We start from the raw sequence: 24,591 nt of genomic DNA, 5'->3' as shown, positions 1-24,591 counted from the left end.
TGAATGTTGCAACTAGAGCAAGCCCACTTAAGGAGTGTAGATTTCGTGGGCCAACTTCTCCGTCAATTCCACTGACTCAATGGACCTACTCTGATGGTGACTTGCTATGCAACAGGATTTCGGCCACAAATTTAGATACACACAAATACTGTACATCCATGTGCATTGATGTGTTTATGTATCTAGGCAGGTTTACAGACTAAGGCCCGTAGGAACACAGAGATAACGAATGCATACATACATAGGCGGACAGACAGAGTGATCGAGGTAGCAAAGGAAATACTACAGTAACACAAAAATATCTATACAATAGATCTCTTTCTGCGTACATACAAAAGGCGGCGGGGCCTCGGAGAAGAGCGCCGAGAGCAGGCGGGCGGCCCCCGGGCACCCTTCCCCACTACCCCCGCCTTTAGCGCACGGGCCCCGGCGAGCCCCCAAGGCCCGGCCCGCGGGCCGCCCCTCCCCTGCTTGCGCAGCCGAGCGGGGGGCCGGCCCCGGGGTGCGTCGCGTCCCGCCTCCTCCGGGCCTGCGCTGGGTGCCACCGGGCCGGCTGTAGCGGCGGCGGCGGGCATGGTGGGGCCGCGGCATGGCGGCGTGGCAGCGGGACAGCCGGCTGACGGCCCTGCAGCGGCTGGCCTGCGCCGGGCTGGCCGGGGCGGCGAGCCACACGGCGACGGCGCCGCTGGAGGTGCTGACCGTCCTGGCCCAGGTGGGCGCGCCGGGCTCCCGAGGGGGGCTCTGGGCGGCGGGGCGGCGGCTGTGCCGGGCCGAGGGCCTGGGCGCCCTCTGGAAGGGCAACCTCACCGCCTGCGCCCGCCTCTGCCCCTACAGCCTGCTCCAGCTCGCCTCTTACCGCAGGTAAGCCGGGGAGGGAGGGAGGGAAGGAGGAAGGGGGGGGCAGCGCCCGGCGGCGCGCCTGGCCTTTTGCAAGGCGGCGACCCTGCTCGTTCATTCATGTTCTCGGTTAAGTCGCGATGGCCGTTTGTGTTCTGCCGGCGAGCCCCCTCCGCCCGTTTGTCCTCACAACAGCCCTGCGAGGCAGGCCAGGCTGACTCTGGACCTGGCCCCAGGTCACCCTTTGGAACCTCACGCCCAGTGAGGGATTTGAGCCCCCGGGCGCTCTAGTCCAGCCCTCTGACCACTACACCGCCCTGCCCACTGTCCTCCTTCCCCTGAACGCGGGCCCTCTTGGACACAATGGAGCTCCCTTCCGGATGAACGAGCCCCGAGGATTGAGGAGTGAAATTGGTGGCCATAACAAGTTTCTTACAACTCCAACGAGTCGTTTGGACGTGTCTGAACAAGGAGGGGAAGCGCGATTTCCCAGATCCTGTTTCTCCAGGAGGCCCTTTCTTAAGATTTAAGACAGCGACAGATTGTGTGCAGATATCAGTATGGGATGGGCGAGGAAAAGTGGAAAACTTAAAAGTTAAGTTAAAAGTTAACTGTCGAGGTACAGAAAAACATGGTAGTTTGTAGGGGGGATTTAAAGAAAACCCTTTAAAAACTAGTATGAGGTCGGTGAATAGACCGTGTTTTCCTTCTCTACACTCAAGCCTTTGTGACACAACTTCCTTCTTTTAAAAAATGGGTGTATTCAGTGCCAGGATGCGGAGATAAAAGGAAGTTGTTTCCCCCCCTGATTCTGAATCAGTGAATTGTTTGAAAAGTTTGGTGTTGCTCATAGTGGTGGAAGCTGGACATAATTTTGGAAAGCCATTTAAATTATAAAAATACTTTTCAGTTTTCAGTAGCTGGGTGGTTAGGATTGATAGAGAATGACATGGGGCTTTAAAAATTCCACTCAAGATCTCTTTAAAATGCCGATAAATGAAACTAGCAACGGTTGCATCCCCTTGCGACCCACTTTCTCAACAGTTCCATTTATGTGGTTATTTCCAAACGTTGGGTGTGTCTGCTTGAGGTGCAAAAGCCCAGTCTAGTTTCTTTTTAAAAAGTATTCCCCTTGTTTGGTTGGGGTTGGGATTCAGAGTTTTCTAAATCAGCTGAACTTTTGCATATGTACAGATCTGCCAGTGTTCAAAGAAGAAGAAGAAAAAAGATACTTATTTAGTAAGGAAACCTGAAATTTCTTCAGACTTCAAGAAAGACACAATAAAAATTAAAAATGAAATTACTTCAGTTTATCTCTCTTTTAGTGATGTATTTTTGTATACTGAGATTGCTTGGACATTTATGGATACATTTCATTTTACACACTGTGATGTCATTCTGAGGAAATATGCATACCATAAAACTTAACATTTCTATTTTTATCTCAGCATGTATATTTCTTGCTGGTTATTATAGCAGAAACCTTTATATGGCTTTTCAAAAAAACCTCCAGTTTAGTTTAAACTAAGGAACCCAATGCCAAGTATGTGCATAAGATTTCAGGCTTACAGTGCAGTCCTCCTACGTCTATTTAGAAGTCAATACATCCTACGTAAACTTAGAAGTTTTCAGTGGAACTGTGGTTGCAGTTCCAAAATACAGCCTTGCCAAAGAGTAAGGGGCATTGAAAACAATGGGACTAGGCTTCTTAAGTGGGTATGTTTAGTATGGCACCCCTCTCCCTATTTGTAGGGCTACTGAGTTAAAGGAATCTATGAGGTTGCCACCTTATTTATTTAGGTGACTTATAACCTGCCTTTCAACCATCACAGCACATGGTGGCTTATAATGTTAATATTATATATTATAAGAACACAGTAAAAAAATCACAATAACATATAAGGAACCAAGAGTGTAAAAGAACTACAGCAGGACTAAAAACCTTTGTACCAGAACAATTAGAGCAGTCTGAAGATGTTGAAGTGAGATTGTTTGGAGAAGGGAAAAAGAAAGGAAGTTGACAGACTTTATCCAAGGATGCTGCTTTAGCAGATCTCTGATTTATTTTATGCAAAACATTCTTAGGGAGTAGAGGCTGATGTGTCCGTAACACATCGGGCAGGGCAATTAATGTTGGGGTGTTCCAGCCAGCCATTTGGTGGTTTGTTGAAATGTGGCTTCTTGTGATGTACAAACCTACCTCTCAGATGCCACCGCTGGTTCACCTGCCAGAAACCACAATCTGAATACATGGTTTGGTGTTTGGCTCACAAACTCTGGCTTGTTTAAACCATGGCTTGTTGTGATATCCAGAATTGCAGTTCTGACTTGTCCCTTTTGTGGTTCCTCAGTTGCCTGCCCTGAAATAGGAGCTGAACAAAATGCTGTGAGAAACCAAAAGGGGGGGGGGAAGAGATAAACCATAGTTGTTTGTCTGTTGAGCAATTTCTAGGTAAGCAACAACAAAAAGATGTTTAGTGCAAGCTAAGCTTTTAATCGACAGTAACCTGTTCTTAGGAGAGACATTTAAACCTTTTAGTGTGAACATACCAAGGGAAGACAGTGTGGCCATCTGGGGAACCCCACCAGGCCAGATTTGGGCCACCCCAGCTGATTGTGACACACATATTTCGCAATACCTCATGATTTGAAAAAGGTTAACCGGCTTTCATTTCATTACTCAAACAGTACACACAACAGGGTTCATCTCTCATCGAAGCATGCCTCTGAAAATAAATGATGGGCCAAAAACAGCAAGCTCAGAATGGTTCTTCTCTGATTTCATCCCTCACCTTTTCCTCACTGGCAACATTTCTCTTTCCGTCCCTGTGTCTTGCACTAGATTTGTCATGCTCTTTGTGGATGACCAGGGCCACATCTCCCAGTGGAGTTCCATCGTGGCTGGAAGTTTGGCGGGCATGGCGGCTGCCGTCGCAACTTACCCCACGGAGGTCATCAAGACGCGGCTCATCGTGCAGAACCATCTGGAGCCTTCCTACAAAGGGATTCTTCATGCCTTGTACATGATTTACCACCAGGAAGGAGTGGCTGCGCTTTACCGTGGCGTTTCACTGTCAGTATTAGGTAGCTGTCTTTTTTCTGCAGCATAGGATAAGCATGGTGAACCTTTGAAACTTCAGGTGTCTTTAGCGTACAACGCCCACCGGCCCTTTGGCCAGTAGGCCCAACAGTAAGAGGTCGTGGCAGTTCTAGCCTAAACATCTCGTAGGGTCAAAGATACAGTATAAGAAATAACATAGTACAGACTTTGGGAAAGTGACATTTTTTAATTATAGTCCCGTGATCCTTCAGAGAAGAGAAGATAATCCTTAGTAGAAAACAAGCAAGGCTCTGCTATAAAATAATGTCATAAACAGTTTCAGATCTTAAACTCTGTTATCTTTAAAGTGGACATACCAGCAATATATTCCTAATTGGTTCTGCCGAAATGTCTCCTCCCAAAATATATTTGAGCAGACGAGAATTCGTATTTTAAAGATGAGGAACTATGGGAGAGAGCTCCTCATGACTGAATAAAAATTGCGGGCTGGGTTCTCAGTGTTCTGCTTTTTTGATAGCATTGATCCTGTTCTCAGATTCCATATGGCTATAATAGGTTCTGTTTAATGTGATATTTTTAAAAATGCCATGTGGAATGCAATGTGCATACAAGGATCCAGCTAGATGCATCATTTGAGCTTTTGTAAATTTTCTTATGACTGTGAACAGCAGCTGCTACAGAGGCTCAGATCAGGGCTTTTGAAAGGGAAGTTAACCTTCTCTTGCCATAAGCTGTTCTAGCTGGGGTCTCTGAGAGCTGTAATCCAAAAAAGAAAGGTCTTAACCTCAAGATTTTGCTGAACACACAAAGGACAGGTCTGTCTGTGCATACTACCATTTTTGTATCTATTCTAGAGACAGACTCCACAGGATAGAGATACTCCCATCATGCTCTGCTTTACAGACTCCACTAAGCAGTGGTCCCCAACCTTTTTCACACTGCAGACTGATTTAGTGTGCATATGGGGGGGGGGATCTGTGCATGGGTGGGGTGTGTGTCCGTGCATGGGCAGGGTGTGCATGCGTCATTGCATGCATGTGGGGAAGGCCATGCGTGTGCCTGTGCATGCATGTGAGGGGCCATGCATGCATCCGTGCATGCATGGGGGGCATGCATGGGGGAGGCAGGAGATCTGTTTGTGCAGCCTTGTCCTGCCAAGGCCACAGCCCATTACCGGGCCACGGCCCGGGGGTTGGGGACCCCTGCACTAGAGCATCTGTTTGGTCATCATAAGCAGACAGGATGCTGAGCTAGATAGGTGAGTGTAGCAGTTTGTATTTAGAGGTAGATTTCCTAACAATTTTCACCTGGAAATCTCTTCTGTCTGCTTTTCACTACAGGTGCCATCCCATTTTCCACTGGCTCTTTTCTCGTTTACACCCACCTGGATAAAATCTGGGGGGACCCCAGCCTCCGATTCACTCCAGTCCAGAACTTCATCAATGGCTGCCTGGCAGCTGGCGTTGCACAGACACTTTCCTTCCCTTTTGAAACAGTCAAGAGGAAAATGCAGGTATGCAGCCCAAGGCTGCCTTTCAATCATTTTGAGTTTGGTTTTTCTTTTTAGGTTGCATATTTATTTACTTATTTGTAATTTATTTACTTATATGCTGCTTTACCCTCAGACCCAAGTGGCATACAATGAAGTTTTTTTAAAAAAAAAAATGACATGAGCTGGCTGGATAGTTCTGTGGTTTAGGTACCCAGGTGGGGCGTCAGAGGTTGGCAGTTTACTTCCTAGAGGAAAATCCAGCTTGTGTAGGCATGGGCAGCCTACACAGACCCAGGATGATCCTTGAAGAAGGAAAAATTAAATCACTTCTGAGTATTCATCTACCTAGAAAACTCTGGAAAAAGTTGCTATGAGTCAGAATTGACTTGTCAGTATGCAATTATTCATTATCTTTAGGTTACAAAGATAATATTTAGGTTACAAAGATAATATTCATTATCTTTAGGTTACAAATATTTCATGTATTGCTGTCCCTTTCATGTATTGCTGCCTTGTCGTGGCGAAGGGGCTTGAGTAACTCAGAGAAGCTATGGGCTATGCCGTGCAGGGACACCCAAGACGGACAGGACATAGTGGAGAGTTCCGACTAAACGCAATCCACCTGGAGTAGGAAATGGCAAGCCACTCCAGTATCTTTGCCAAGAACGCCCCATGATCAGAAACAAAAGGCTAAAAGATATGACGCTGGAAGATGGGCCCCTCAGGTCGGAAGGCGTCCAACATGCTACTGAGGAAGAGTGGAGGACAAGTACAAGTAGCTCCAGAGCTAATGAAGTGGTTGGGCCAAAGCCGAAAGGACGCTCAGCTGTGGACGTGCCTGGAAGTGAAAGGAAAGTCCAATGCTGTAAAGAAAAATACTGCATAGGAACCTGGAATGTAAGATCTATGAACGTTGAGAAGCTGGAGGTGGTCAAACAGGAGATGGCAAGAATAAACATCGACATCCTGGGCATCAGTGAACTAAAATGGACAGGAATGGGCGAATTCAGCTCAGATGATTATCATATCTACTATTGTGGGCAAGAATCCCGTAGAAGGAATGGAGTAGCCCTCATAGTCAACAAAAGAGTGGGAAAAGCTGTAATGGGATACAATCTCAAAAATGATAGAATGATGTCAATACGAATCCAAGGCAGACCATTCAACATCACAATAATCCAAGTTTATGCACCAACCAGCATTGCTGAGGAGACTGAAATTGAACAATTCTATGAAGATTTACAACACCTTCTAGAACTGACACCAAAGAAAGATGTCCTTCTCATTCTAGGGGACTGGAATGCTAAAGTAGGGAGCCAAGAGATAAAAGGAACAACAGGGAAGTTTGGCCTTGGAGTTCAGAACGAAGCAGGACAAAGGCTAATAGAGTTTTGTCAAGAGAATAAGCTGGTCATCACAAACACTCTTTTCCAACAACACAAGAGGCGACTCTATACATGGAAATCACCAGATGGGCAATATCGAAATCAGATTGATTATATTCTCTGCAGCCAAAGATGGAGAAGCTCTATACAGTCAGCAAAAACAAGACCTGGAGCTGACTGCGGTTCTGATCATCAGCTTCTCATAGCAAAATTCAAGCTTAGACTGAAGAGATTAGGAAAAACCACTGGGCCACTCAGGTATAATCTAAACCAAATCCCTTATGAATACACAGTGGAAGTAAAGAACAGATTTAAGGAACTAGATTTGGTGGACAGAGTGCCTGAAGAACTTTGGATACAGGCTCGTAACATTGTCCAGGAGGCAGCAACGAAAACCATCCCAAAGAAAAGGAAATGCAAGAAAGCAAAGTGGCTGTCCAACGAGGCCTTAGAAATAGCAGAGAGGAGAAGGGAAGCAAAATGCAAGGGAGATAGGGAAAGTTACAGAAACTTGAATGCAGACTTCCAAAGAATAGCAAGGAGAGACAAGAGGGCCTTCTTAAATGAACAATGCAAAGAAATAGAGGAAGATAACAGAAAAGGAAAGACCAGAGATCTGTTCAGGAAAATTGGACATATTAGAGGAACATTTTGCGCAAAGATGAACATGATAAAAGACAAAAATGGGAGGGACCTAACAGAAGCAGAAGACGTCAAGAAGAGGTGGCAAGAATACACAGAGGAATTATATCAGAAAGATTTGGATATCCCGGACAACCCAGACAATGTAGTTGCTGACCTTGAGCCAGACATCCTGGAGAGCGAAGTCAAGTGGGCCTTAGAAAGCCTGGCTAACAACAAGGCCAGTGGAGGTGATGGCATTCCAATTGAACTATTTAAAACCTTGAAAGATGATGCTGTTAAGGTGCTACATTCAATAGTCCAGCAAGTTTGGAAAACTCAACAGTGGCCAGAGGATTGGAAAAGATCAGTCTACATCCCAATCCCAAAGAAAGGCAGTGCCAAAGAATGCTCCAACTACCGTACAATTGCACTCATTTCGCACGCTAGCAAGGTTATGCTCAAAATCCTCCAAGGTAGGCTTCAGCAGTATGTGGACCGAGAACTCCCAGAAGTACAAGCTGGATTCCGAAGAGGCAGAGGAACTCGAGACCAAATTGCTAACTTGCGCTGGATTATGGAGAAAGCCAGAGAGTTCCAGAAAAATATCTACTTCTGCTTCATTGACTATGCGAAAGCCTTTGACTGTGTGGACCACAGCAAACTATGGCAAGTTCTTAAAGAAATGGGCGTGCCTGACCACCTTATCCATCTCCTGAGAAACCTATAGGTGGGACAGGAAGCAACAGTTAGAACTGGTCATGGAACAACTGAGTGGTTCAAAATTGGGAAAGGAGTACGGCAAGGCTGTATATTGTCCCCCAGCTTATTTAACTTATATGCAGAATACATCATGCGGAAGGCTGAACTGGAAGAAACCCAAGCCGGAATTAAGATTGCCGGAAGAAATATCAACAACCTCCGATATGCAGATGATACCACTCTGATGGCAGAAAGTGAGGAGGAATTAAAGAACCTTGTAATGAGAGTGAAAGAGGAGAGTGCAAAAAACGGTCTGAAACTCAACATCAAAAAAACTAAGATCATGGCCACTGGTCCCATCACCTCCTGGGAAATAGAAGGGGAAGATACGGAGGCAGTGTCAAATTTTATCTTCCTGGGCTCCATGATCACTGCAGATGGAGACAGCAGCCCTGAAATTAAAAGACGCCTTCTTCTTGGGAGGAAAGCGATGACAAATCTTGACAGCATCTTGAAAAGCAGAGATATCACTTTGCCAACAAAAGTCCGAATAGTCAGAGCTGGACCATAAAGAAAGCAGACCGCCGAAGAATTGATGCCTTTGAATTGTGGTGCTGGAGGAGGCTCTTGAGAATCCCCTGGACTGCAAGGAGAACAAACCTATCAGTTCTAAAGGAAATCAACCCTGAATGCTCACTTGAAGGACAGATCCTGAAGCTGAGGCTCCAGTACTTTGGCCATCTCATGAGAAGAAAAGAGTCCTTGGAAAAAACCTTGATGTTAGGAAGGTGTGATGGCAAGAGGAGAAGGGGACGACCGAGGATGAGATGGCTGGACAGTGTCTGCGAAGCAACCAACATGAATCTGACACAACTCCGGGAGGCAGTGGAAGACAGGAGGGCCTGGCGTGCTCTGGTCCATGGGGTCACGAAGAGTCGGACACGACTAAACGACTAAACACACACACACACACAAATACAGAAATAAGCTCTTTGTACTAATAACATGCTGTTAAAGTTACAGCACAGTAAAATGACCTAGTTGCTGGTTAATCTTAGAACGGCAGAACTGGAAGGGCCCCTATGGATCACTGAGTCCAGCTCCTTGACAAGGAGGCCAAGTGGGGAACTGAACTCGCAACCTCTGGCTCTATTGTCAGACACTTAAACCACTGAGCTATCCAGCAGTTTTGAAGCAGTAATAATACTTTTAACTTATAGCTAAATTATTTTTCGCTCCATAAGACGCACCTTTCCATAAGACACACCAATTTTTTAGGAGAAGAAAACAGGAAAATATAATCTGTTTTCTTCGCTCCATAAGACGCACAGACTTTCCACCCTCCTGTTTTGTGGGGAAAAAGTGCGTCTTATGGTGCGAAAAATACGGTAGTTATATGTATATTTTTGAAGCAGAATGTTTGTGTATATATACCACACTCCAGCCTCTTAAAAAATACTCCTTGTGCAAACCTTGTGTCCTTCAGTTAGGAAAATGCAGTTCACATTAAGAGACAAACATGAATTTTGAAGTTCTGTCGGGTGTTTTCTCCAGGTTTATCTGAAGCAGGCAGAGAGGAAATGTTAAGCTCTCCGAAACCACTAAGTGGCACTGTTTCATTGGCTAAATGCGTAGTTTGCTCAGAATCATCCTTCTGTCTCATTAGAATGCTGGGGAATATTCAACCTTTCATTGTCAATGTCCCTTTAAAGCAGAGGTGAGCTAAATGCAGCTCATGGTTTATATTTTGCTTTCTTCCCCCCCCCCAAAAAAAGCTGCTTTTGTTGCTGGCGGTTACCACAACACCTCTAGACTCCTCAGAGTTCCCCATCTCTGGTTTCAAAGTGTCTGAAATTCAAGGCTTCATCTGAGCCACGACTGAGTCCCCAAAACAGTTATTAGTATAAGTGCTGAATTCTGGAATACGTAAAATAATGCTAGTAAATTAATCAAAATTATATTCCGTTACATGTCTGTGTAAAATTTATTATTACAATGGTCTCTTCAGCGGTTCTCCAGATCTCACTGGACGGCCAGCTCCCAGAATCTCGACCACTGGCCATGCCGACCAGCAGCTTCTGGAAGCTGAGGTCTAAAACATATGGAACTCCAAAGACTGTATAACGAATAAAGTCAAGTATCATGTGCATATCACAGATGTGGAACCCTGGATTCCCTCGTGGGGCCTTCTCCAACAGCTTCACCTCAATCTGGAGAACCAGTGCCTCTTCAGATACGGCTGTGGGACTCCAGTTCACATGATCTCCAGTCGTATTGGCTAGTGTAGAGGGATTATGTGAGCTGTCATTCCTCATTGTTTGGAAGGCAACAGGTTCCCCCATCTTGTAGAGAATTTAAATAACTTGAGGAATAAGATAGAACCCAGTGAGACCATTGAACACAAGTACCATTTGTCCTTGCCCCATTAGCTTTCCTGTAAAATCATCCCCGGTACTGGCTACTTAAAATAGGCGTGCAATCTGTGTATCACCATGCCCACAATTCCCAATCCACGTGATTGTTGAGAGGCTACTATAGTGGGTGCTATCAGTAGCCACCCAAAAGGTACAGGGCAGAGACAAGCAAAGGGTGGCCCTCCAGGTGCAGTGGTGCCTCACTTAACAACGATAATCCATTCCAGGAAAATTGCCGTTAAGCGAAAACATCGTAAAGCAAAATAAAAAACCCGATTGAAACGCATTGAAACCCGTTCAATGCATTCCAATGGGGTAAAAACTCACCGTCCAGCAAAGATCCTCCATATGGTGGCCATTTTCGTTGTCTGTTTAGCGGGGAATCCATCCCTAAACACAGCGGGGAGCCATTTTAATTACCTGGCGGCCATTTTGAAACCGCCAATCAGCTGTTAGAAAAACGTTGTTTTGCGAAGAATCGGTTCCCGAAGCAGGGAACCGATCATCGCAAAGCGAAATTCCCCCATTTAGACCATCGTTTTGCAATCGTAATTGCGATTGCAAAAAGATTGTCGTTAAGCAGATTCGTCGCAATGCGGGGCAATCGTAAAGTGAGGCACCACTGTATAGCTGAACTACAACTCCCAGCATCCCCCTCTGTTCGCTCTGCTGGCTTGGGCCAATGGGAGTTGCACTATTGTATTCTATTAAGTAACAACCATCCAATAATAAGAAAATGCTATGCAAAACTATATACAGTGGTGCCTCGCATAGCGAGGTTAATCCGTTCCGGATTAACCTTCGCTATGCAAAAACATCGCTAAACGGGACTAAAAAAGCCATAGAAACGCATTGAACTTCGTTCAATGCGTTCCTATGGCTTGAAAACTCACCGTTAAGCGATGTTTCTCCATAGCGCCGCCATTTTCGCGCCCTCGGTAAGCGAGGGCAGGGCACGAAAATGCGGCGCAGACCTTCCGGCGGCCATTTTGGAACAGCCGATCAGCTGTTCTCCCCCGCTTCGTTTTGCGAAGATCGCTAAGCGAATCGCTTAGCGATCATCGCAAAGCGAAAAATCGCCATAGGGGCCATCGCTGAGCGAATGCTCCAGCGATGGCCCGGACCCCCTCGCTATGCGAATTCATCGCATAGCGAAGCACTCGCTAAGCGAGGCACCACTGTATTAAAATACGTAGCCGTGTTAGTCTGTACAAACATGAGGCAAAACCCAAAGAAGAAAAAAAGACAAAAATGTGTGGCGCCTTAAAAATTAACCGTTATATTTTAATGTGAGCTTTCATGGACAAGTCCACTTCGTCAGACATATGGAAGAACACAGGCCATAAATCTCTGCATGTGAGATGTAGCCGAATACCCAATTCAGGAAAAAGAGCCAATGAATATTTAGAATGCTTTACTTTGTGCAATTGGTATTTCATCTAGTACAGTATTTAATTTTTATTCCATCTGTCTGAAAAGTGGACTTGTCCACGAAAGTTCACATTAAAATATAATAGGCCCTGCACTGAGCAAGGGGTTGGACTCAATGGCCTTATAGGCCCCTTCCAACTTCATGATTCGGTGATTTGGTGAGTTAATCTTTAAGGAGCCACTTATTTTGTCTTTTTGTTGTTGTTGTTTTATTTTGTTTCTTTGGGTTTTGCCTGATATATATTTTTAAAAAGTAAATGAACCTTAAACCAGATTTAAAACACTTTTGAAACATTTTTTAAAAAAATTAAAAATGTCTGAATTTCATAAATGGAGTGTTCCCTGGACCCCTACTTATTGCTTGAAAAGGAAAGTCTTACAAAATACGAAGAGCCATAGTTTTTCCGCAGCCCTGCTGGAGGAGAACCAAGAGTGTCACTTTGCTCCTGTCTGCCTCCTGTATCATATTGCCGTGCAAATAAAAGCAGTGAGGTTGTCAGAACTCTTGCTTGGCGCATCAACCTTTTGGTGGGGATTGCGCAAGAACACAACAAATAAATATATCCCCATAAACTGCTTGTCTGGGATCCGGCTTTGTTTAGCCGAGGCAATTGACTGGCAGTGAGCTTAGGGCAGACAAAAGAAAGCCTTTCTCCTTACAATACATATTTTATGGAATTCTCCACAGCAAAAGCCCCTGGCTTAGTTTTATTTAAAGAGAGATCTGACAGACCCACAGAGGGAAACACCTGACAACAACTTTGAACCCTGAAACCAAATTTTGTAAGAGACCGTTTTCCCCACCATTTCCCCAGTTCAGAGTGAGTGCTTTTATTTACTGGTGGGTTTGCGTACCTTATTTTTCGAAGTGCTCAATAACAGGTCATCCTCTAGGAAACTCCAAAATGTTAGAAATATAAAATACAAAGCATAAAGAAGAAGCTGAGAGGGCACATAATAAAACCAAAATAATATGGCCGTCCAAAGATTGTCAAAGCCAGCAGCATTTTTAGATCAGAGGTTGGAGAATTTACTTTTTTTGGACTGTAACTTCCAGGCCTCCTTAGCTAGCATAGTCCCTACTGGGAATTGTAGTTGAAAACAGTAATTTTTCCAGCCTCTGTGGAGGGAACCACATATTCCCCAACTTTGCTATATACATGTACCTGGTAGTAAGTCCCACTTGTATCTAGTCATCTTGATTTCTAAGTAGATAGGGTTAGGTTTGCATTGCATGAGATTTTCTGATTCTTCTCCTTGCTCCTCTCATTATACTGGAAGTTGCCCTACCTCAGCATGTTGCAGTAGCACAAGGAAAGACAGAAGAAATATAAGACCAGAGGCAAGAGAGTCTCCACTACGGGATTTGATGGTATCCATCAGCCTTCAGCTGCTTTGGGAAAAGGAGTGGAAAAAAAGAAAGACTAAACCAAATTATTGGTGGCAAACAGATCAAATGATATTTCTTTAAAAAATCATTAGCATTGGAAAAGTAAAAGTAATTTTTTTAACTTTAATTTTGTAATTTTTAAAAATCCAGATTGTTTTAATAGTTTGTGATCCAGCTTCTGCCCCAAGTCCCTTCACCGGGAGAAAGGCAACATAGAAATAAAATAAAAACAAAATAATTCCCAGAATCCCCCAGCTAGCATCGTCTGTGCTGGCTGCTGGATTCTGGGAACTGTAGTTCACAAAAATAGCTTTTCCCAATTCTGGAATTGCTGACTTGAAATGCACGACCTAAAAAGCATTAAAACTTTAGGTCAGTACCTCTACGTCTAATCTGAGGTTTTAAATCAATGAAAGCAGTGCCCTTTTGTCTCCATTTAAATGAGTGCTGATTCGGTCCAATGAGTCCCACTGTATAAAGCCATCCCTTTGCATGATCTGCATCTAAAACATTTGTCTAGAGACCGCACTGTGTCAGTTTCTCAAGCCCTTCCTGGGGAAGCTTTGTGGGTCAAAACATGGAGAGGGTCACTGTTTTGGAGAAAAATGACTCCACATCTCCAAGCGAACAGAATTCCCAGTTTTTCAGTGCAGATATCACAATGGAGCATCTGATATCTGTTTTCTTTCAGCCTTGGAGGATTTAGCGTTCCTGTTCACCTATCCCTGAAATGATTTCTGTGACCTTATTTTAGACCTCAAATTAAGTGAAATGAATTCCCTCAGGTCTCCGGTGTAACTTCATTCCCAAATCCTTTATTGTCAAGAGAGAGACAGATATTCCAAAGGCTTTTAGTTCAAAGACACAGTGGTGACATCTCCCCTAGAAGGAATCATTACAGTTTATCTATTTCTTGGTTATATATTTGTTAAAGTAGTCCTGTGTCACTTTTCCTAGTGTTCAAAGTTGTTTGCACCAGTAACACGAAACAAAACAAGTTGTTATTTGTAAGCTTTGAAAAGAAGTAGCAGAAAAATAATAGATACAAGATAATTTGCAGCAGAAAAATAATAGATACAAGATAAATTGGAGATATTGTAGGATGGGTTTAGAAACCAATTGCAGCTAAATCAACAAAGCAGAGAAGTCTTTGGCTTTCCAAATGTGGGTGAGAAGTCTGGAGGGTTCCATCCCTGACTTAGCCCCATCATGAAAATATCCGTTTTGATGCAAGCCAGACTGTGTCTCTTTGTGCGGAACATGGGAGGCATTGCATTGATTTAAACAGAGTTGTGTGTCTGCCATTACAAGGCTACAGTCGAAAATACACTGAACCAGGGAAGAAGGTCTTTTGAGCTCAGCAAGATGCGCTTTGAAGTCTACATTCAGATTATATTGTAAGAGTTGCAGCCTGCAGTCTTGTGCACAGTTTGATGCGAGTAAATTCCCTTACGTTGGCAAAAGTTGAAAGCAACACGAAAAGAGGAAGACAAAGTAAGAAATGGATTGACTCAATAAAAGAAAGCCACAGCCTTGAGGTTGCAAGAGGTGAGCAGGACGGTTGATGATAACACCTTTTGAAGTTCACTGATCGTTGGGTTGACATAAATCAAAAGACATTGATGATACATAACGAGAAATCCCATTGACTAAACAGGAAATACTGCAAAGTAAACTGAGGCTTTTTGTATTACAACTCTGTTATAAACATGAACAGAGTCTGCTGTTAGAGACAGTAGCTAAGGAATATCTCTAGGTAAGCATGTAAATATTAATCCACTAGTTTAAACAAGAGCCACACTGCTGACAGCATTTTTTTTGCAAAATGTTACTGTATTTCTATGTTGGCTTTTAGTATTTTGCTTTGAGATTTATGCCAGCAGTTGAATTCAGATCCTGATTTGTCATTGGACGAATGAAACTGTCATTTTGGCAAATGAAATTTGAGGGGGGTGGGAACAGACCTATCTCTGAATTGAATTTTTTTTGCAAACATATTTGGAACATAAAACCAAGAAATGGAGGGTTGAAAGGGACCTCAAGCATCATCTAGTCTAGCCCACTGCCAGTGTAGGAAGTCTCAGTTAAAATAGCGCTACCGGTGTTTTAAAGTCACCTGACCCTGTTGTAAAATCCTCCATGGTCAGCTGATACAGTACATTCTGCAGCAAAAAAAGCTTTCACTGTTAGGAGAGTCTTCTTAATTTGAAATGAAATCTGCCTTCTTGTAATTTGAATCTACTGGTTCAAGTCTTAACTTCTGGAACAGGCAGAAACAAGCTTGCTGCATATTCCATGTGCCAGCCCCCCACTGCTCAGATGACAGACTGCCTATTCATTCATTCATTCATTCATTCATTCATTCATTCATTCATTCATTCATTCATTCATTCATTCATTCATTCATGTATCTAATGTGTTATATTTTAGTTGGTCATTAGCTTCTTTACATTTACTTAAGTAAATGTAAAGAATCATAAACATTCTACGGGACCTCACCATGGCACCAGTCTCGCAGGCACAGTGATGAAAAGAACTTTCAAAAATTAAGTCATTTAATTGATTGAAAGTACATGTAATTCGTTCCACGAGTAGTGTCGTATTGTGAAATTTTCGTCTTGCAAAAGCACAGTTTCCCACAGGAATGCACTGCAGTGCATTCCTATGGGAAACCTCGCAAGACGAATGAGTTATTTTCATCTTGCGAGGCATCGCTCTTTCAGGGGGAAAATCATTTTGCGAAGCACGGCCATAGAAAAAGCCGTCTTGCGAGTCACCACATCAATTGCAAAAGTTTTTCGTCTGGCAAGGCATTCGTCTTGCAAGGCACCACTGTAGATAGCTCAGTCTGCAAAAAAATGTCTTGTGCTCAGCCAGTGATTCCCTGGCAAGTGCTTCCCTGTTTCCTGAGTCAGACCCCTGAGGTTCATCTTTCAGCAAAGGAATCAAAGCTGCCAAGAACTTGATATGTCACAGGGAGAAATTCTTGCCTTTCATTGGCGCGTGCCATCTGACAGAGGGGATCATTTAAGGCTTAGCACCTCTAGGGAGCTGCTTAAGGCCTGATTTATACAGGATGTGGAGCATCGGAAAAAATTGTGTTCCTCTTGCGAGCCTTTCATACTTATCCAGTCCCATTTAAGAGTTTTTATCTCTCTGTGCTAGTCCACTGCCCTGTCAGCTTTGTCCACCTGTTCAGCCACCAACTGTGTGCTAGTGTTTCATGTGAATGCTGTGATTGTGTCTAAACATGCTGGAGCATGTGTGGGAAAGCTTACACAAATAAAAGCTCTACATGCAATCCATGTCCTGCATACATCTGGTCTTAGGCTGGTTTCCCAGCCTAATAAGTGGTAACACGGCAGGTGTTTTAGTGGATTGTCCTGCTTTAGGTTGCAAGTGAGGGAATAGCATCTTTGGATTGTCTACTTTGATTTCTTTTTTTCCAAAGGCGGAGGAGAAGTCTTTCAAAGGGTCCTTTTTAACAACAGTTCCCCGAATCCTCCAGCCAGCCTGACCAATAGATACACTTTTCTGCATTTGTTCCCCGCAAAAAAAAAAAAAAAAAGTAGCACATCAGGGAATGTTGCCCCCTCTGCTGTTATTCCACTTACAAGAAGATTTTTTAAGGTAAAGGAAGTTGTGTTTCCTTCCCAGCAGTCTCCAGCCCATTCTGTTGCCTTGATCCCTGTCTGTAAAGCAGTTGCCATCATTGTGGAAATGGTGCTTCTTTCCTAAGCCCAAAAGGCAGTTTAGAACTGTGGCATGAGTATTTCTTTCATATCTTCAAAGGTTCGGGCAAACACTCTGTAAAACTGAAGGATGGAGAAAGGAAATGAAACCTGCCCTCGGTGGCTTAACGTGCAGGTTATGGCCAACATTTTCTATATCAAAAACATTTGTTTGGGAACGTAGCCAGAGGAGAAATGATTCAGAGTCTTTTTTCTAGAAGCACTGCAGTTTTTGCCTTTCTTTTGTCCAATGGCTGGACAAGTAAATGCACCTAGGATTGCAGCCACTTCCCTGGGAGTAATTCCAGTGGTGCAGAGAGGTATTTATGGCTCCTGGACCCAGTGATCATATGTTCCCCACCTGGTCTTAGATGATAATATGGGTCATTTCCATTCAGAATTTGTCAAGCCCCGCCCCATCACAACATTTGGGGGAAGACAGCCTCTTGAATTCAAGTGTGATGGAAGATGCTGACCCATGACCAGAACTGATCAGTCCACGTTGGGGGGGGGGGGGTTTGCACATGAAATAAATGGGAGGAATCGCCATTCCTTTTCCACCTCCAAAAAATATTTTGGGTTAGCCCTCGCCTTGCCTAGCAGCTCTGAGCCCCATCGATCTCAGTGGGAGTTACTCCTGAGCAGTTATTGATCAGGCTGCACCCTCAGCTTGCAGTCCTATCCCACGCCTGGAAAAGTCCCCTTTTTTTGGACTTCAGAAAGCCCAAAATCCAAAAAAGTAACTTTTCCAAATGGCGATCCATAGAATCATCCTATGTTGTGCATTCTTACTTGAGACATAAGCCATTTTAGGACAACGCAACTTCGTTCTTCCTTCCAACAGCACCATGAAGGACAAACTGTTGTAGAAAGCAAATTTTCTTTGGATTCAAATGGAATTTATTATGTTGTTGTTGTTATGTGTTGTCCAGTCACCAAGGTATGCCAACCCAAAGAATGAGTGACTGCCAGAATGTCTTGTCATGAACAGCCCCGCAAGTCTTGGCTTTTCATAATGTGTCCAAAATACAACAGGGTTAATTTTGTCGTTTTTGCCTTGGGGAGAGAGCTTGATTTGCTCTAAGGCTCACTTGCTCGTCTTTCTGGTGGTCCTGGGCAAAGCTCTCCTCCAGCACCACATTTCAAAGGATTTTTTTAACTGTCCAGCTTTCACATCTGTACATAATGATGGGAGACACAGTCATATAGATGGTGTTGGTGTCAATCAACAGTGGTGCATCCTTACCCTTGTCTATTTCTCCTAGTTCCTGCATAGCTTCTAATGTCTTAAAAACAGTTTTGTCTTCTCTCTGGAACAGGCTCAGAGTCCTTGCCTTCCCCACAGTGGCGGGGTTGATGTCCATTTTGAAGGTGTGGTTGACTGTTTCAAGCAAACCATAAAGACCAAGGGAGTATTCGCCCTTTGGAACGGACTCACTGCTAACTTACTCAGGGTATGTACCACAGCAGTTATGGTTTCCTTTGGGAACAATTGACTAAAATGTATGGTCTATCAAGAGCTTCAAAATGTTGCTTTTTTGATGTGTGGCTCCCAGATGTTAAACAGCATGGGGGACAGTATCGAGCCCGGAGGAACTCCGTGACACAAACACCATGGGACAGAGCAACTTTCCCCCAGCATCACCTTCTGGACACTGTCAGCCAGGAAGGAACAGAACCACTGTAAAGCGGTGCCCCCAACTCCCAACCCAGCCAGCCTATCCAGAAGGACACCATGGTTGATGGTGCTGAAAGCCGCTGAGAGGTCCAGGAGTATCAACAGGGTCACACTCCCCCTTTCTCTCTCCCGGCAAAGGTCATCATACAGGGTGACCAAGTCAGTCTCTGTACCAAAACCCGGCCTGAAACCTGATTGAAATGGATCCAGAAAATCCATTTCATCCAGCGGCGCCTGGAATTGCCCAGTCACAACCTGCTCCAACACCTTGCTCAAATAAGGGAGATTCGCCACTGGCTGGTAGTTAACCACCAGCCTTGGGTCCAGGTTAGGCTTTTTTAGAAGTGGTCAAATTGCCATCTCTCAAGGCCGTAGGGACCACTCCCTCTCTCAAAGAGGCGTTCATGGCCTCCTGGACCCAGGTGCGAACCCCCCGCCAGATCTTCCAATTAGCCAAGATAGGCAAGGGTCTAATGCATATGATACCTGGCTGGAAATGTGAATTTGTCTTGACAGATCTTTTAAAACAGTGGCATTGCTGTTTGCTGTAAGATTAAATTATCTTTGCATTTTCATTTCAAAATATTTATCCTTTTTCGCTCTTGATACAGTGCATGGTGGCTTTGAGGAATCATAAAACACTTAATCCTCAGTGCAAGTGGTTTCTTTTTCTTGAGATATTCATTGAAATATAGGATCACATGCCGTTTAATAAACAAAGACTCCTGTTTGATTTTACAATGATGCCTGCAAAATTCTCACCAGTGCGTAGCAATGAAGCTTAGCAAAGCTATGCATATATGAATAATTTCAGGCTGGGTTTTGCATCTGTCTCTGACTTGTGTTTTCTTAACAGATTGTCCCTTATTTCGGGGTCATGTTCAGCACTTTTGAATTCTGCAAGCGTGTCTGCCTGTATCGAAATGGTTACATTGATTCCCCGTTAAGCTACAAGCTAACTCCAGGGGTGGATCAGAGTTTACATCCGCAAGAACTTCAAGAATTCAAGCTGTTTCGAAGAAAAAATGTTTAAGCCTCAGGAAGCGTTTCCCGAAAGTCGCCTGGCAGAATGGACATGATGTCTCTCTCTTTCTCCCAACTCTCTGGTCTTCAGTAAGCGAGATGAAAGAGAGACACTGGACTGTGTTTAATAGTGTCTTAACTGTTCACTTAAAGTGAAAAACTCAACCTGTTGAACTGCCCAGCCTTTCTGTCCTGTGGGCTAAGCCAGCAAAGAGAGCATGTCTCTCCTCCCCAAATATTTACACTTACCAACAGCCCCAGCAGTACCACCCGTTGTGGTAGATGATAGGAGTTGTAGTCTGCCAATATGTGAAGGCCCACACATGCCCCATCCCTGAAACAGATCTTGGTATGTACATGCCAAATATGTACATACGGGAGCACAAGTTGGTAGGGGAGGGTTGCCTTTTTAAAACCGCCTTCCTGTGGACCAAACTTCCTGCAAGTTCAAATCGAAGTTGAAAGCGCATAACGACCAAGCATGCTGGGGAGAAAGCTTCAACCTCACTCCCTGCTGATGGGCGAGAGTTTTCTTGCACTTTTAGAAGTGTGACTCTGTTTTCTTACCATCTGAAATGATAAGGGTTCATTCCTCTCTTCTCATTGTGCTGCATGCATGTCCCCTGCCCTGGCGGAGCAGGAGAAAGGGATGTATAGAGCATGTAATGCAGGGCGCTTCAGATGTAGCTGGACTGCAGCTCCCATCAGCTGTTGCCTCCATAGCCTGTGGTGTGGGATAGTGGAAAGCGCAGCTCAACAGCCGCTGGAGGGACGCATGTTGCCCATCCTTGTTCAAATGCTTGGTTCAGGAGCAGCTGACCTTCTGCTGGCTTTGACCTGAGATTTGGATCAAAGCCTCCTGATAATGGCTGAAAGCAAAGGTGGGGCTGCCATAAATAGATAATATGACCATCATCATAAAAAGAATACAAAGTCTTATTGGGGAGCTAGGCCAGGTATCTGTGCCATCTGGTAAAGATGAGGCCCAAATGGGAAGTTGGGTGTTCTCCGCTTGTGTGCCGAGAAGCTAAACTATTAATTATAAACCAAAAAGCACATGTATTGGGGAATCAGAAAAGACCCATGGACATTGGAGAAAGTATTGGATGCTGTGTATCTCTCAAAACAGAAATGGCCTCTCCTTTTTTAGTGGCCTTCAGAGAATATGGGGATGGTTTTAATAGCTGAGAAGCTTTGTGGGGCGGGGGGAGAATGAGTGGGAAGGCCGGAAAACTGTATGTTGGCCAGAGAATGCACTGATGGGTTCTGTCCTTAGCACTGATTTTTCATGAACAGGAAAACTGCATCCCCTGTTGCCTAGGTTTGCACAGTCCAAAGACAGGTCAAGTGCATGGTGCCCCGAGGGTATGGATGAGCTGGTGTTGGGGGGATTTCCTCCTGGACAGTGCCTGGCGTGCTTTGCAGAGAAAGGGAAGCCCATCGCTGTGTTTGTCATCTCCATCTGGATTTTCAAAAACCTTGCACTATAAATGACAATCCAACGTGTGCACAGACCATTTCCCTGACTCCCTAGCACGTGTACAAGAGCGAGTCAGTACAGGGGAACCTGTGCTTGTATATTCAGGTCATTTTAATTGTCAGTATATAGTCAACGTCCTGTAAACAACAGATCTGAATTTGCTTGCAATAATGGTTTCTGATTTGTTTTGTCAAAAATACATTTGATATTAAACTTAACCTTTCCAGGAAACAATAAACTAGGCAAAGGGTATACTCTCTCTCTCTCTCTCTCCATTTACAGATAAATTGGAAAATACATACAGACACAAAGTATGTATAATGTAGAAAAAAAGGATTTTGTGTACAATAATGAGACAAAGTAACTTGGCTTAACTCCTCTCTTGTATGTAAGTGCCCTGTCAGTTTTGTCTTCTAAAAAGCCTAAACCAGAAGCTGGAGGTAGTCCATGGTTAGAAGGAGAAATAATTAATGAAAAGTGGCTCCGTATACAAAACACTTTGTTTTATTTGGTGATTTGGTCTTCAGGACTTGAGCACAAAACTCTTAATTTTGCAGAAATGGGAGACAACCTTGGTCTCCTCTCTGCAACACGAGCCTGCTTTCAACTCTTAATTACAGGCTTTTTCTAATGCCTGATTCTGGTCTTCAAGCTAGCTGGGTTGCTCAGTGGGCTGGAGCACCTGGGTAGTGAAGACAGGGACTAGAGGTTGGGTCCTCTTAGGAGAAGAGCCAACCTGTGCAGCCTTGGGCCCCACCTGAAGAAGGGACTGGTCAACCTCTCCTGAACAGCATGAAGGGTTGCGAATGCCACGAGTCTGGATCAACTTGATGGCACTCGATGCCATCTAACAGGCAAACAACACCTGGCAGGCTGCCCCCTCTGGAGAGACTCGATCCTGATGTAAACTGTCCCAGAGTAGAAAGGCTGGATTGGCTCCATCATGGGACAAGAGATAAGAGTACATTTTGGAGATACTGCCTTGCGGCTGCAGAAGAGAGAGGTCTGACCTGACCCATAGGGAACAAACCACCAGGCTGGGTCAAGGCCAGCTAAAATAAACCAGCTTTTAGGATTTTCCCCCCTCCCTGACTTTAGTCTACACTGCTTTTGATTTGTGGGGTTTGCATCCACCTATTTCACATTACCCAGAGAGGATCTACAGCTAGTGTGGGTGCATTCCTAGTGTGGTGTAGTGGATCGAGTGATGGACCGGGACTCCAGAGAGCAGAGATCAAATCCCCACTGAGCCATAGAAATTCACTGGGGGAGTAGAACTGGTAAAAACACTCCTTGCATATCTCACTTGCCTTGAGAGTCCTTATAGCAGAGTTGCTATAAGTTCCAAATTGACAGCACAGAACACACGCAATGCGAGTACATAAAACTGCATTATAGACCATTTGGAAAATTGCTTTTCTGGATTCTCCTTCTCAGAGCCCTCTAGCTAGTATGAGTTGTTATTTTTCTAAGATCTGCCACCCAGTCCTGTCTGTTCTAATTGGCAACAGCTTTACAGGATGAAAAACAGACAAGTTCTTTTTTCCTACCCTTTGCATGTCACCTTTTTAAAGGATGATATTAGAGTTTAAAGGACTTGATGCTTCCAGTGTACAATGTCACTGAACTAAGGTTCCCCCATTTTCAACTTTGAATCAGCCCACCGGGTAAATATTGTTCTCTGTGAACAGTTCTGCTGTCTCAAAACACCAGCGAGGGCTAGGCATGGGTTCTTGTTAGGAAGAACCAAAGAGAAGAAACTGAACAGAATCTCCAAGGACTAGAAAGAAGAAACATCAATCCAGTGGTCCATGTGCAAGATCCCAAATCAGGATTTGGTAAAAAAAAATATTAAAAAAGTTAGCTTTCAAGTTTTGCTGGATTCTTCTCCAGCCTGAGCATTACAGAGCTGAGGGGACCACAACAAAAACAGCTGAATGTTGAAGCTGCCGGATCTGTACTTGTCAGGTTCCAAGAGGAAGGCTGCAAATTTGAAACAAAAGTCTATGGGCATGTCTAGCCTGCCTATTTTGGAGCCCATGGGTGCAAGCTAAATAGGGTTGTGTGGGATCAGGTGGAGCTACACTATGCCACTCTGTGCAGTCTTTGCATCTAAGTGGCATATTTGGTCCAACTCCTTCCAGTATCGTGAAGTAGCCTAATAAGTGAGCCACTTCAGGATATTGGCAAATTGAACATTTATCTCTGCTCCTCAGGGAAAGTGATAAAAAAAGAGACCCTGGTAGGCCAGCCATTCTCAACAGAAGCCATATGGCCTCTTGGGAGGCCCTGGCCCATTTGAAGGGGGCCACAGACTGGAAAAAGCTCTTCACACACCACCTTATAACATTCATTAGTCAACCTATGCAATCCTGATTTGGACTATATTTTTTTAATCTTGTGTTTATGGCCATGGTCAAAACCAAGGTTGAGAATGTCTGTGGTCGATGATCACTGAGGCACTGCAGCATGTTAAATGTACATATATCATATGGTTTGTCTGAAGGACCCGTTGAGAAAAGACCCACAGCCAAACCCCCTCTGAGCTTCTGTGGGCAGGTGGGGATTTGAACCCAAGTTTCCTTACTCTTGGTCACTGGTTCTTAACCTTGGATTACTCAGGAGTTTTGGACTGCAACTCCCAGAAGCCTTCACCACCAACTGTGTTGGCTGGGGTTTCTGGGAGTTGCAGTTCAAAAACATCCGAGTAACAAAGGTTCAGAACCACTGTTCTTGGTCCCCTACTCTGTCTATGAGACGGCTCTGATAGTCTGATGCAAAGTTCTGGAAGGTGTTACCCAACCCAAGCTTGGGTTGCGACACATGCATCACAAGCCTTGCTTGTATTTTTATTTATTTTTTTGTTTTGTTTTGTGACTAGGAAGGAGGCCTGGTGGTATCCGGTCTCATATTTGGGCAGTGGTTCCCAGCCATGGGTAACCCAGGTGTACTTGGTGGTGAAGGACAGATCCTGAAGCTGAGGCTCCAATACTTTGGCCATCTCATGAGAAGAGAAGCCTCCCTGGAAAAAGACCCTGATGTTGGGAAAGTGTGAAGTCAGGAGGAGAAAGGGGACGACAGAGGACAAGATGGCTGGACAGGGTCATCGAAGCGACCAACATGATTTTGACCCAACTCCGGGAGGCAGTGGAAGACAGGAGGGCCTGGCATGCTCTGATCCATGGGGTCACGAAGAGTCGGACACGACTTAACGACTAAACCACAACAAAAACTGTGATGGGGGTGGGGTCCTGCCAGCTGCAGTCCAAAAACCTCTGGGTTACCCAAGGTTAGGAGCCACCGCCTTAGGGAATAAAGAATGGGTCCACGTTCTTCATCTGAGGGG

General features: G+C 44.5%; 1 protein-coding gene across 2 annotated transcripts; it reads left to right on the top strand.

The window, feature by feature from the left end:
• Positions 1-442: 442 nt before the first annotated feature.
• On the top strand, positions 443-21,497 carry SLC25A43 (solute carrier family 25 member 43). Of its 2 annotated transcripts, none has more exons than XM_072981000.2 (5): positions 443-861; positions 3,680-3,921; positions 5,239-5,411; positions 18,384-18,518; positions 18,621-19,325. In XM_072981000.2, the coding sequence occupies exons 1-5, from the start codon at positions 590-592 to the stop codon at positions 18,666-18,668; spliced, it is 870 nt and encodes a 289-aa protein (XP_072837101.2). In that variant the 5' UTR covers positions 443-589; the 3' UTR covers positions 18,669-19,325. The 2 variants fall into 2 exon arrangements, with proteins under 2 accessions (XP_072837101.2, XP_020669521.3); XM_020813862.3 differs by lacking the exon at positions 18,621-19,325 and adding an exon at positions 19,599-21,497 and having other exon boundaries at positions 471-861.
• Positions 21,498-24,591: the final 3,094 nt, after the last annotated feature.

Source organism: Pogona vitticeps, chromosome 11 (assembly GCF_051106095.1).
Source record: "Pogona vitticeps strain Pit_001003342236 chromosome 11, PviZW2.1, whole genome shotgun sequence".
NCBI lineage: Eukaryota > Metazoa > Chordata > Lepidosauria > Squamata > Agamidae > Pogona > Pogona vitticeps.
This window is presented reverse-complemented; position numbering and strand designations above follow the sequence as displayed.

Coding starts and splice junctions, on each gene's coding strand:
- SLC25A43 (XM_020813862.3), top strand. CDS start 590: ATGGCGGCGTGGCAGCGGGACAGCCGGCTGACGGCCCTGCAGCGGCTG. Junction 862..3,679: donor CAGCTCGCCTCTTACCGCAG/GTAAGCCGGGGA, acceptor GTCTTGCACTAG/ATTTGTCATGCTCTTTGTGG. Junction 3,922..5,238: donor CGTTTCACTGTCAGTATTAG/GTAGCTGTCTTT, acceptor TTTTCACTACAG/GTGCCATCCCATTTTCCACT.